The sequence below is a fragment of the Macaca thibetana genome, chromosome 1, assembly GCF_024542745.1.
Source record: "Macaca thibetana thibetana isolate TM-01 chromosome 1, ASM2454274v1, whole genome shotgun sequence".
Taxonomy (NCBI): Eukaryota; Metazoa; Chordata; class Mammalia; order Primates; family Cercopithecidae; genus Macaca; species Macaca thibetana.
This window is the reverse complement of record NC_065578.1, coordinates 165,585,011-165,599,650: the sequence shown is the minus strand read 5'-3', so window position 1 is coordinate 165,599,650 and position 14,640 is coordinate 165,585,011. Positions and strand designations below refer to the sequence as shown.

The window sequence follows — 14,640 nt, the reverse complement described above, 5'->3', positions numbered from 1 at the left end:
GAGCTGGGGGGAAAGAAGAAGAATGGTTTCACTTCAATAGTAAGTTAAAAACAGCAGAAAGGCAAATTAAAATATCAAATGAGTCAAACTGAATTTCTTGACATCTCTAAAATGTGTAAGAAAAAAATTACTTGGGTCATTGATTAGTACTTTTTCTCTGATATTACTGCATCATTTATCCACCCTTACTCTTTTAAATGCATATATTTTTCAATATGTAAAGTGCATTTTCAACTTTTAGGGGTGAGCATATCAAATTATAATTCAAAATAAATTCATACAAATTATATGTACAATCGTATGTATTTTTTTCAACTGTAGAGTAATGGAAATAACCCAAAAATTAGAATCAAAAGACTCAATTTCACATTATCTGTCTCTAACTAGCTGTTTGGCCTTGAGGTGGTCATTTAATCTTGCTGAAAATACCTTTCTCACTGTTAAATGTTAAACAGATATCCTACAGAAATCCTGAAGCTCCTTCTACTTTAAATGCTAAAATACAGAATAACATTTTTATTTCTACTATAGAAGAAGAAAACATTAAAAATATTGTTTTATTTATCAATTAATCAAATTTATGAAGAAAATTCATGCAATATTGAATAATGGTTTTTGCTAAATAAATACATCATAGATTACTTAAAACTATATTTAAATTCGTATTTAAAAAATTTAAGTTGAAAGTATTAAATTGTTAATGCGTAAATGAGAAAAAATTATAAAATCTAGCAAAATACTTTTGAATATTTTTCTATACCCAAGAAAAATCTTTATCTTCTCACTGCCTTTACCATATTAATAAATACCTTCCAAAAGAACATTTTAGTGAATGTCATAAAACCTGTGATTTATAAAAAATGCTACTTTGACTTTTAAGTTATTATCAGTCTGAAGAGCTGCTCTAAATCAAACTATTATACAATCTACTCCCAAACCACTACTTGGCAACAAAGATGAATCTACCTATTACCAGGTTAGGATAGCAGCTATTATCATGGCACCTCGATTTCTTTCAAGTAGCTCCAATGGAAAAAGCCACAAGTGAATAATAAAAATCTCATAATAGCTCTTAAGAATTCTTTATATGGTAGAAGGCACTAAAATGAACTCTGGAGAGTTAAAAAGAAAAAAAAAAAAACTCTCAGCTCCTGATAAGAAAAAATAATTAACCTGACTTAATGCATCTGAGAAGGCTTCCTATAAATCAGACTTTTGTACTTCAAGAGCCAGATTAAAACCATATATCAAAAAAGTATGTAGATATTGTCTTCTAAGCACACATAGCACATTTCTAAATCTGCAGAGATTTTTAGGTCTTTTTGTGAAACACTCAATACCTGCTACTTAAAAGAAGTGTGAAGTACTTACAGTGCTTAATTTGCTCGAGGTAATCACGATGCGCCTTTCATGCAGCATACTGGCGTATAGCTGCAGCATGTTGTTCACATCCACGGCAACAAAATATTCCGTAAGATTTCTCTGCACAAGTGAAAAATAATTGTGTAAGTTACAGCGCACAGTGAACGTGAAGGAAAACATTTTACACATTTACCAGAAAGTCTTGAAGTTCAAAGGATATTATTTAAAATGGTATTCATTAAAATAATTAAGTGTAATACTAGTCTGCTGCCACATAAAGCACATAACACTCTATTATTAGTTGAAACATAACCCTACTCAAGGAAAGTATTTTCAGAGGATGGTCAGAAGATCTCAGATTTCCCAACTTTCTTACCCACTAAGTATTTGAAAAGAAGCTAATTTCCTGGGCCCCAACCTGGACCTGCTGAATTGTCATCTTTAGTGTATGTCCCCAAGAATCTGCTTTTTTTTTTTTTTTTTTTGGTCACTCAGGCTGGGGTGCAGTGGTGAGATCTTGGCTCACTGCAACCTCCACCTCCCAGGTTCAAGTAATTTTCGTGCCTCAGCCACCAGAGTAGCTAGGATTACAGATGCACGCCACCACGCCTGGTTAATTTTTGTATTTTTAGTAGCGATGGGGTTTCACCATGTTGGCCAGGTTGGTTTCAAACTCCCGACCTCAGATGATTTGCCTACCTCGGCCTCCCAAAATGTTGGGATTACAGGCATGAGCCACCACACCTGGCCAAGAATCTGCTTTTTAAACAAATACTTCTGGTGATTCTTACATACACTGATGCTTCAGAAACTGCTGCCTAGACAATACATTTGAGTCTTTTCATGTTTGCCATTCACTATGCAGGCACAATCATCAACTGATACAACACAGCATGCACGAGGTACCCAAAGGATGACGTGAATTTATAAAACAGCTCTTTGGTACTTTATTAAGGAAATTCACTTGTTTATACTTCACATCAGGCTTGCTTATATCCTCTATAATCAAATATAATTTGATGATGTTCTAAATTGATTCCTTAATTTAGCACTCTTATTCCCCACATGAAATGAAACTGGGATAAACTACATTAACTTTGACTTTTAGATCTTCTCCTTTCTTATTATTTATTTTTAATTTTCTATAATGAAACAAATAAATCAGAGAGCAACAAGCTAATTAAGGGATTGAATACGATATAACAAACAAAAACTGTAGTATCAGGTGGGCTATGACCTAGTAGGCTAAAACTTTTAGTTGGGCAAGAATATAAGAAATCCAATTATTTCTTCTATTTCCAGAAGGTAGAAACTTTACCATCACAAATTGGTAATCATGACAGAGCACAACAATAGAACCTGTAACTATCAGTGGGTGATGTTGAATTTGGTGGGAAGAGGTTTATTCCTTTCTTTCTCACCTTCCAATGCAACTCTCCATACAAAAATTCATGTCATTCAAGATTAGTATATTCCCTATAATCTAAAAGAAAGGTAATTTTTAGATGGGGAATTATTTCTCAACATAGGGTGCTGCCTTATGCTTATTCTCTTGCTTTCGTTTCCCTAAACAGGACTTTTTGCAAAACAAAACATGTTAATAGATATGTAAAAATATATATTCTCAGTGGCAGTTTTTCCTTTGAATGTTTGTTTCTTTGAAACTTTCAAAGCAATCTTCTTTTTAAAATGTGACATTTGTTAAATCGAGCTATTAGTTGTTTGTTAGTAAATGTAAGAGAAAGCTAAATAGGAGAGTGAGTAGAAGGAAGCAAATTTGACTTTGAAACTCTGAAGTGAAGGGACAAGGGTCATATAAGTCAAAGCATGGTCAGTCAGCCTTAAAGAAAACATTAGCAGGGAGTACCTGGCCCACAATGTACAGCAGTCATGACTTTAGGATCTATTATATAACCTGAGAGCTTTGATGATCTATCTCAGGCCCATACAAGAAACTTAATGCATAGCTTTTCATAAGGGTTTTTTGGAACCATCTGTACTGAAAACACCATTGATAGTGTTGGTTTGATATTAGACAATTTACGATTGTCTTCTTGGACTTCCTTCACTAACCACATGCTTTTTGAAACCACTCAGTAGGTTTGAAAACATTTGGAAAAACATTAGAATCCCAAAGTAAATAATAAGTATTTATTGAAATACTTTTTTCCTGTTGATTTTTCCTTTACTTTTGATCGAATTATTCCTACTGATTCATTTTAACTTTCCAAGGGAAGCTGAAGAAAAATTACATAAGGGAATATTTCATTTTCACAGTTATCCAAAAATCATAAAAGCATATTTGTTACTTCTACTTATCTATGTAGACATTTCTACAAATACTAATTTGTAACAACTATTAAAATACTGAAAATATTTCTAGTATGGCTAGAATTAGGACTTGAAATAAAATGCAAATTTTAGCAATTTTTATAATTTCTTACAATAGCCATCAAACCTTGCAAGATATGTATTACTTTAAATTAAAATCAGGAACTTAAGAACAGTTGATCTATGATTTGAAGCATTATATAGAAGGAATATAAAAATACTATGTCAATTTCACTAAAATAACAATTTGTGTGAAGACATTTCCCATTGCTAGAATTCTTCTCCACAAGTAGAAGCCATGTCCTATGGTATCTCTTCTATCATATCCAGTGAAGCTGAAGACCTAATTGAATATATATGATCCTACCTAAAAATGACAGAAATAGTTTTCCTTCTATTATTGTCCTTAATTTTCCTTATCTACAACCAGATACTAAGAAGGTGGTAAAGGGGCAGACATATAAATAAGAAAAGAAAATAATATCATTATTCCTTATTTCTTCATTATTTCTCACAAACACAGATAATTACAATGTATTCTATTTCTCTATACAAAAATGCACAAACAGTGAGACCAAAATAAATAAAATTCATAATATAGGAATAATTAAAGTAGAAAATAGAAAACTTACACTCTCAGGTATTGTTGGGAGTCCAGTTACATCAGGAGCAATGAAGTAGGAATGCTAATCAACAAAAATAAATCACATATGAAAGATAATTAAAATTGGTAGCATATAATTTGTAATGAAAATCAGAAAAAAATATATTGAGTAAATTAATAAATGCCATTGAATGATATTCAGGATTTGTTGAATTTGAGAGACTCTTAAATGAGTTAGTGGGTTTATATGAGATTTAACAATTGCATTACCATACAAAAAGTTAAGACTTGTTTAAAAATATTTGACCTTAAAATTAAAATAAAAATAGGAAAAAATCGTTAAGGAAAAAAAGAGTATATTACTGAAAGGTTTATTTTGTACATATATACCTACATATGTGTGTGTGTATATATAGTATATATAGACATACACACCTATGCATACATATAAACATACATATTATTAAAACACATTTAGTTGAGGTAGACTGGAAAAATTAAAGCTTGCTAACCAAATATATCAAAATCTATTAATATTCCTGAGTTTCTATGGTAAGTCACAACAAATCTCTTTTGTAAACATCAACAACCCTATTATTTAGCAAATAGCAATAAAATATAATTTTTCAATGTTTAAAACTTCTTAAACATGTGGTAGTCCCAGAATATGATCGTTACACATCTGCCAAACAAATATTTATGAGCTTCTACAATGTTTAAAGAAGTAAAACAGTTCATCACAATACTTACATAGAGTACAATGTGTGTATATGCCTTCATGTTTCCCATGTTCCCAAATTTGACCACCCAGAATCAAAGTGCAACTTAATCATCAAAAAATGTTTTATTTTCTGTTCATATTAATCTTCAAAATTATTTTAATATCTTAATCACATAAGGACATATTTAATACTATCTTCTTATTAATGATTAGAAAAGAAACATTTTGGCCAGTATTTGAGCACAGTTGAACTAGTCAGAACAAGGCTAGTTAACACAGTCATAATGTATAATTTTCCAGGGTAGAAGAACAATAGGAGATAAATCACAAGATCTTTTGTGATCTTCAGACCAAAAAATGTGACAAATCTCATGCTGTGAATATACTTTAAAATTACTACTATTGAAAATGGAGAATATGCATAGATTTTGGTCTCTATAAGCTACTTTTATTTGGAATGGTTTTTTTTTTTTTTTTTTTTTTTTTGAGACGGAGTCTCGCTCTGTCGCCCAGGCTGGAGTGCAGTGGCCGGATCTCAGTTCACTGCAAGCTCCACCTCCCGGGTTCCACGCCATTCTCCTGGCTCAGCCTCCCGAGTAGCTGGGACTACAGGCGCCTGCCACCTCGCCCGGCTATTTTTTTTTTTTTTTTTTTGTATTTTTTTAGTAGAGACGGGGTTTCACCGTGTCAGCCAGGATGGTCTCGATCTCCTGACCTCGTGATCCACCCGTCTCGGCCTCCCAAAGTGCTGGGATTACAGGCTTGAGCCACCGCGCCCGGCCAAGGAATGGTTTTTAATAGTACTATATTTCACAAAACTATGCTTTAAAAGATAGTACAAACAGAAAATACTGTATATTCCAAATGATTAATTTTCTTAAAAGAGTCAAATTTACCACTTCCCAAAGGGCTGGAGTGAAGCTTAAAGGCATAGTGAAATAAGTGATTATTTTTCCTATTTAATAGTGATTTTTAGAAGCCAATGTCCTTTTAACTCACCGGTATTAGAGCAGGCTGATCTTTCAGAACTTGCTCACAGGCAATAAATATCTCTTGGTTCTTATAATACATGAGAGAAAAAAATGAGTATCTTACTTTCATGGGAGAAGCTTACACAACAATTCGCTGTGTAATTGAGACAAACCCATGTAGCCAAATTAGCCACTAAAAAGCACTTGAATAACATTAATTATAAATATTATTTTAAATGCTGATTTACTAATTTTATGCTAGAAAAATCCTAATGAAAGTATTTTCATATTACAAGAGTAGAGAATGCTGTGGATATTTAATGATTTTGAAATGTTTCAAAAAAAGCATTCTCATTAGACATTAACTTTTTATAAAAATCTCTGATTACTAGTGGCCATTATCCACTTGTACAGGAAGAAAAACTTCCATAATCATTCATTTTAATCTGGCATCATAAAACTAAAATCTCCTCTAGTAGCTGAAGACAAGTGTCCTAGTCCCCAATTTGCCACTTATTTAACAGCATAACACCAGATACATTACTTTAGGAGTCTGTTATTGAAATCAAATGCAATTAATTAATCATGGTAAACAAACATAACAGCTGATTTTATCAATACTTAAGATATTATAACTAGGCCGGGTGCAGTGGCTCACACCTGTAATTCCAGCACTTTGGGAGGCCAAGGCGGGTAGAATACCTGAGGTCAAGAGTTTGAGACCAGCCTGACCAACATGGTGGAACCCCATCTCTACTAAAAATACAAAATTAGCCCGGTGTGGTGGTGGGCACCTGTAATTCCAGCTACTTGGGAGGCCGAGGCAGGAGAATCGCTCAAAACCGGAGGTGGAGTTTGCACTGAGCCGAGATCACGCCATTGCTTTCCAGCCTGGGCAACAAGAGCGAAACTCCACTTCAAAAAAAAAAAAAAAAAAATTGTAACTTTAGAATAGGTATACAAGACTTGAAACTATCAGACTATTAATTCAAGTGCATATAAGAAGGCTTAATTATGGAAATAACTATTATACATAGGAACAGAACACAGTCACTCAATTTCCTTTGACAAGATTATTTCAGCTACAATTTAGTTATTTCAGAAGAAAGTATTTTCTCCAGATGGGATGAAACTTCAATTTACTACAACCAACACCTGAATAGTTCTTCATGGTACATCCAGACATATCATTTTATTTGATTACTAAAACAACTTTCTGAAAAGTTGACATGCTCAATTTCTCAAATGGAAAAAAAGGATCATCTAAAGACATTAACTTTCTTGGCTAACATTACACATTTAGTGACTGTGACCTAACCTAAAATCTTCTAATCATAGGTAAAAAGGTGTAGAAATCTTTAATTTATGATTCTTATTAATAAAGAAGAAGTGTTTCAATAGCTGGTATTTTTGAGATGTATTTTTGTAAGATATTTATTTACCCCTGAACAAATATGATACTCAAATTTAAAGGGAGAACACATTTGTATTTCTCATTAATGCCACCTCCATTGTCTTAGCACCTTTATTTTCCTTAACTCTTTAACAGTATTAGAATCATTTTATAAATATAACACTTTCAAAGAGAAATGGTCATTTTTTTGGAAAATACCAGGCTCTTCTTTATTCTCCTTGACCTTTCCCTTGGCATTTCTACTGTATTACCACTGAGCACAAACCTTGCATTCTTTGGGTGTCAGTGACCTGTAAGTCTAAGTTTCTTCTTAACTGCTCTTTCCCCCAGTTCTTTCACTGGATCTCCTTTCTTTTTCCCTATAGCCTATCTGGGCAATTAGAACTTAGCCTCTGTTCTATGCTCTTCTATATTTTATCCTTCAAATAGCTACAACTATGTCTGCTGCTGACTCTGAAATTTGGGTTAAAAATTCTAGGTTATTCTTAGCTTTTTATCACCCAGTCTACAAATGACTATTAAACCTTTCCACTTTGACAGTGTGCAACAAAAGAAGATGCAGACATAAAGCAGCAGAGAGGGTCACAGGAAAGAAAAAACACGTTAAGTTGTATGACAAGAGGTTTCACAAAGTTGAAGACTGAGCAAGTTCTAGACTAACAACACAGTCAACAAAGAGGCTTTAGTCCAAAAGGAAAGCATGATGTTCATTCAAGAAGCTGAACAAAACAACGTGACCAGAATACAGGGGGAAAATTGAAAGTTGGATTGAATCTAAGAAATGGATGGTCCTGAAAGCATGGCCAAAGTTTGGACAACTTTTATAGAAAAGGGGAAGCTACAAAAGGTTTTCAGCAGGGGACTTTATATAGTTTAACTAAGTGTAATCTGACAGTCTTTTGTAGAAAGGACTGGAAGGAGAGGCTCTAGACTAAGAACTCTTTGAAGTACTAAGCAACAGAACTAAGGTGCTAACCACCTTAGTCTACTACAAAATAGTAGTGGTTAAAGAATGGAATAATGTAAGAGAACACTACTATGACATGAAATCACAGGATGAAATTTGAGTAAGACACATGGACCAATAGAACAGAATAGAGAACCCAGAAATAAACCCAAATACTAACAGCCAACTGATCTTTGACAAAGCAGACAAAAACATAAAGTAGAGAAATGACACCCTTTTCAACAAATGATGCTGAGATAATTGGCTAGCCACATGTAGGAGAATGAAACTGGATCCTCATCTCTCAGCTTATACAAAAACCAATTCAAGATGGATTAAGGACTTAAATCTAAGATCTGAAACTATAAAAATTCTAGAATATAACATTGGAAAAACCCTTCTAGACATTGGCTTAGGCAAGGATTTCATGACCAAGAAACCAAAAACAAATGCAATACAAATAAAGATAAATAGTTTGGACTTAATTAAACTAAAGAGCTTTTGCAGGGCAAAAGGTGCAGTAAGCAGAGTAAACAGACAACACACAGAATGGGAGAAAATTTTCACAGTCTATACATCTGACAAAGGACTATTGTCGAGAATCTACAATGAATTCAAACAAATCAGTAAGAAGAAACAATCCCATTAAAAAGTGTGCTAAGGACATGAATAGACAATTCTCAAAAGAAGATATTCAAACGACCAAGAAACATATGGAAAAAAAAGCTCAACATCACTAATGAATCAGGGAAATGCAAATCAAAACCACAATGTGATGCCACCCTACTTTTGCAAGAAAGGCCATAATCAAAAAATCAAAATACTTCTGTAAACATCAGCCACCACATTATTTAGCAAACAGCAATAAAACATAATTTTTCAACGTTTAAAACTCCTTAAACATGTAGTTATCCCAAAATATGATCCTCACACATCTACTAAACAAATATTAAACTGATCATCTGATCACTGCATCTGCGTCAATAATAGATGTTGGCCTGGATGCAGTGATCAGAGAACACTTCTACACTGCTGGGGGGAATATAAACTAGTACAGCCACTATGGAAAACAGTGTTGAGATTCCTTCCAGAACTAAAAGTAGAACTACCATTTGATCTAGCAATCCCAGTGCTGGGTATCTATCAAGAGGAAAAAGGTCATTAAATGAAAAAGATACTTGCACACGCATGTTTATAGCAGCACAATTCACAACTGCAAAATCGTGCAATCAACCCAAATGTTCAGCAATCAACAAGTGGATAAAGAAACTGTGATACTACTCAGCCATAAAAAGGAATGAATTAACAGCATTTGTAGCGACCTGGATGAGACTGGAGACTATTATTTTAAGTGAAGTACCTCAGGAATGGAAAACCAAACATGTATGTTCTCAATGATATGTGGAAGCTAAGATATGAGGATGCAAAAGCATAAGAATGAAATAATGGACTTTGGGGACTTGAGGGGAAGAGTGGGAGGGAGGGTGAGGGATAAAGGCTACAAATATGGTGTAGTGTACACTGCTAGGGTGATGGGTGCACCAAAATATCACAAACCACCACTAAAGAACTTACTCATGTAACCAAATACCACCTGGACTCCAATAACTTAGGGAAAAATTTAAAAATTAATTAATTTTTAAAAAGAGGAAAGCTATTACCAAAGAAAATATAATAACAACTTCCCTGTCTCATAAAAACACAGAAGACATTATTATATATACTTTGAGTTAGCTTTTCTCTCATTTTCTCTTGCAACATTATACTTTTCTTCTTTATTAAGAAAAGTTTATTATTTTAGAAGAAAAAAATTAATATAAATAAATTTTAATAGTCTAGCCCATATGCCAAATCCATGAAGAAAATTAATAAAAACATCCATATTTTATTATCTTGAACTTTGGGCATTTATAAAAACTCCCAAAACGTGAGTGTTTTTATATACAGATGGTACACTTCGTTAAAAAGTTTCAATAGTACAATAAATCCTGTCTCAGGCTTGCTGTCTGACAAACAGCAATTCAATCATATTTCCAGTAGTTTGTGATAATACCAGAAGATACATTAATGTATAGAGAAAGAAGATGAAACTTTTCACCCAGAATTTTTGTCACATATTTATATGTTAAATGTCATTTTCTATTCTTACTAAGTACTGTTTTCATTTTAGGAGGGTTATTAAGCATGTGCATATATTCCTTTATTATGCACAAATTTCACCTGAAAATCAATGTTTCTTTTTTTTCTTTGTTTTGAGATGGAGTCTAGCTCTGTCTCCCAGGCTGGAGTGCAGTGGTGCAGTGGCGCGATCTCGGCTCACTGCAAGCTCCACCTCCCAGGTTCATGCCATTCTCCTGCCTCAGCCTCCCGAGTGGCTGAGACTACAGGCGCCCGCCACCACGCCTGGCTAATTTTTTGTATTTTTAGTAGAGACGCGGTTTCACCATGTTAGCCAGGATGGTCTCAATCTCCTGACCTCGTGATCCACTCGCCTCGGCCTCTCAAAGTGCTGGGATTACAGGCGTGAGCCACCGTGCCCAGCCAAATCAATGTTTCTTAGAAGTGAAATATCCTCATAGATTTGGTCACTTTTAGTTTATAATAAAATTTTTTAAATTCAATAATTTAACAAAATTATAAAAATACACACCCAATATATCAAGTTATGATAGTTACAGCACGTTAAAAATACACAATATTATCACCTTGTTATGTTAGTACTAGCAATGAAGTTTTCCTGGAAGCAGAGATGACTTGGCAAAGAATTGCCTGAAGGTTCACATGCTCTTAACGAAATTGAGACATAGCTATGACTCCCAAAAACAATTACTGATTGAATACTTACCACACTCAAATTTACAGGAGTATTTGCCTTTGGTACTGGGTGGTTATACAGTGATTTGAGAGTTTCATTCAAATCATTTTCCTAGGGCAAAAGAAAAAGTACATTTTATAAATAAAACATATACCAAGCAACTGCAATTAAAACTACTTGATATAATAGTCTACTGTGGCTTTTCATATTTGACATATTTTATATAAATGTTTTCCACAGAAACATTTCAAATAACTGAAATTGAAATATGTGAGTCTAATAAATATGAAAACATATTTAAATTTCTTTATCCAGAAGAAAAATGGCAATATTTATATTTAGTATAAATGTGTATTTGAAAAACTTAGTTATTACAAAATATACTAATGCTATAAAAGGAAATTATCTAAATCATTAAATCCAGTAAGAACAACGGGATTGAATAAAAATAGTAATACAACTTTTTATCAGATCACAGAGTACTCTCATTTTCCATTTTCATTTTAAAATCCCAAAGCAATTTTTAAGGAATAGAAACAATTTAAGTAAGATTATTGCACTAAAATGGAATATACAGGTTATTCTAAATATTTCTTTTCTACATTGCTACTGGTCACTACTTGATCCACAATAAATGGGATTAAATAAAACATAGAGCAAATGTACTTCATAGGATTTGTATAATAATAATGTGCCTTGATGTGCACCCTCAATTTTTCTGCATCACACACTACAAATCCAGTAATAAATATACAAAGATTTTTATAGACATAATTATCCTTATTCTCTATTTTCATGTTGGAGAGAATAAATCAAAGGAAAAGGCAATTGTTCAGAGAAGTTAGCAATTTAGTAAGTTTGGATATGAGACTTAGACTTCTCACGATCTTTCTTATGCCTTGTCTATCCATTTATACCAAAACTTAATAAATCAGATCTCTGTAACTACTTTCAAAAGTATTCATTCAAAACTACCTATTTGAAATACTCTTCAGAATAACATGAAAAGCCATAAACAATTTATCTCTTGATCATTTAAACAACAAAATGTATCAGAGAATACTGTAGATAATACCAATCACCTTTGTAAAAAAGACTCATATGGTTATGTCTTAGAATTACCTTGTAGAAGAACTGCGAAATAAACAATTTATCTCTTGGGCTGTTAAACAATGAAGTGCACCATAGAAAATTGTGGAACATATTGATACTCTGATTATACAAAATTCCTACAGGTACAAAAATTTTTAGACTAGTTTTTAAAAATCTGTTGCACTCTCTTACATTGATCAGGTAAGGATAACTTGAACTGTAAACGTTATTTAAATAACCCATGGCAGTGAATTAGAAATGAACAGAAAAAAGTACTACAATTCCAGATTTACTTCTGGTTTAATTAATGCTATAAACTTGTAATATTTCTTCCTCTAAGGAACACAAATGGAACCTCCCCTATTTCTTCTTCTCAGAAAGCCAAAATCATATAAATTTGCTTATAGCTATTTTCTTTTACATATTCCAGTATTACTGATGGCATCAGGGAAAAAAAATGATACACAGTATGGAGATAGTAATAATTTATCAGTAAGAGTTACTAAAAGTTACTAAATAAAGGAAAAGTATTCAAAATTTGGACAAGTAATATAATTAATGTGAATTCCACATGTACATTCACAAAAACAAAGAACAAGAAATTATCATGAATAATTTAACCAGAATTCTGGTTTTGACTTTTGATTGCAAAAAAATAAATAGTTGTATTTCCAGTTTTATGTTCTTAGGCAAGTGAATGACTGCACAGCTTCAACATAAAATTATTCAACTGTAAAATGATGTTAACATATACTTCATAGAATTAAGCAATCAAATACATAGAGAAAAATATTTACATGCATGAACACATACACGTAAACAACTAGACTTCTGACAAACATTAAAACTTGCAATTACGTTATAAAAAATTTGGTTGACAAATTTAGAAGAGTAAAAGGACTACCTTAATTTATTAATAACACATTTAAATCCTATTTATATAAATAATACCTCCCTTACTTTCCAAGTGACAGAACTGATTATCTGACTTATAAACACTGTACTTTAATCAAAGTCACAAGGGTATTAGAAAATAAAACTTAGGCCGGGAGTGGTGGCTCCCACCTGTAATCCTCAGCAATTTGGCGGGCCGAGGTGGGTGGATCAAGAGGTCAGGAGTTTGAGATCAGCCTGGCCAATACAGTGAAACTCTGTCTCTACTAAAAATATAAAAATTAGCCAGGCGTGGTGGTGCATGCCTGTAGTCCCAGCTACTTGGGAGAGTGAGGCAGAAGAATCGCTTGAACCCAGGAGGTGGAGGTTGCAGTGAGATGAGATTGTACCACTGCACTTCAGCCTAGGGGATAGAGCATGACTCCGTCTCAAAAAAAAAAAAAAAAAAAAAAGTAGAATTTAAATCCAGGATTTCAGGGTTCAAACCACATTGCCAAAAGTCCAGTTACATTTGTATTACCAATACTGCATTAAGCTTCCTGGGAACATTTATAAAGATTTTAATTCTAAGGTGACCACACTCACCTTTATTTGGGACCACCACCACTTAAGGCAAATGAAGGATTTCAGCTGATTTATTAAAACCATTAATTTTTATTCTTACAAGCTTATTTTCAAATATAGTCTGTATCCATGTTTAACATAGTGCCTGTTTCACCATACTGGGCAGACAGAAATGTCTATACCATTTTAATTGAACTGTATCTACCAAGGCTATATAATTTTTAAAAATTAAATAAAAACTCAAAATACTATGCCCAGGAGGATATTTTGCTCCAGATTCAGTCAATAGAACTTTTAAAATGATGTAAAGAAATAAATGATTGTATACTGAAAAGCTGAAAATAAGCTTTTCCTATGGAAAAATTTAGGGTGAGGAAAATAACATTCTGTCTTACTACATTCCTATTTTAAAAATTCCATCAACAATTTTGTCGATGATTGCCTTTAAAGCACTGGCATACAGAATCCAGTGAACAAAAAAGTCACAATAGCTGGATATTACTTTCTACAATTATAAAATGGAGATCCAAAAACTGAATATTTGAAACTTTCTAACGTATTTTTACTTATTCTACACCTTTTGACTCAACATCTATTTGCTATGGGAGACACAGAGATAGGACAGTTCCATCTCTCAATTATTACTTTAGTTGTGCAGACACAGTTACAACCCAGTGTAAATGCTCTGGAAACCTACAGAAAGTATCACCTAACTTAACCTGGAGAGTCAGGAAAAGTCTCTAGAGAAGTACCTGTGCTGACATTAGGTTTGTTTCAAAAGATAGTTACATTAACTCTTAAAAGACAAGTATTCTACCAGTAGCAATTAGTGAGTGGTTTGTAATCTTGACAGACAACTGTATAGAGCTATGTTCTGGGAAATTTAAGTGGCTCAAAATAATTAGATAGTACATTATGTGAAGCAG

The 14,640-nt window shown here is 33.0% G+C and overlaps 1 protein-coding gene across 9 annotated transcripts in view; it reads right to left on the bottom strand.

The window, feature by feature from the left end:
* DENND1B (DENN domain containing 1B) overlaps positions 1 to 14,640 on the bottom strand; it is a 277,216-nt gene that overhangs the window by 141,019 nt on the left and 121,557 nt on the right. For 5 of the 9 annotated variants that reach the window (XR_007720441.1, XM_050765246.1, XM_050765279.1 and 2 more), the window contains exons 7-10: positions 11,195 to 11,275; positions 6,018 to 6,077; positions 4,326 to 4,379; positions 1,372 to 1,482 (exon numbers count right to left, since the gene is read on the bottom strand). Coding sequence is in view for 8 of the 9 variants with exons in the window: in XM_050765246.1 (XP_050621203.1) it covers positions 1,372 to 1,482; positions 4,326 to 4,379; positions 6,018 to 6,077; positions 11,195 to 11,275 (306 nt within the window). In the remaining variant the exon portion in view is untranslated. The remainder of the gene's footprint in view (positions 1 to 1,371; positions 1,483 to 4,325; positions 4,380 to 6,017; positions 6,078 to 11,194; positions 11,276 to 14,640) is intronic. The other 4 variants (XM_050765271.1, XM_050765307.1, XM_050765316.1 and 1 more) reach the window with 1 other exon arrangement.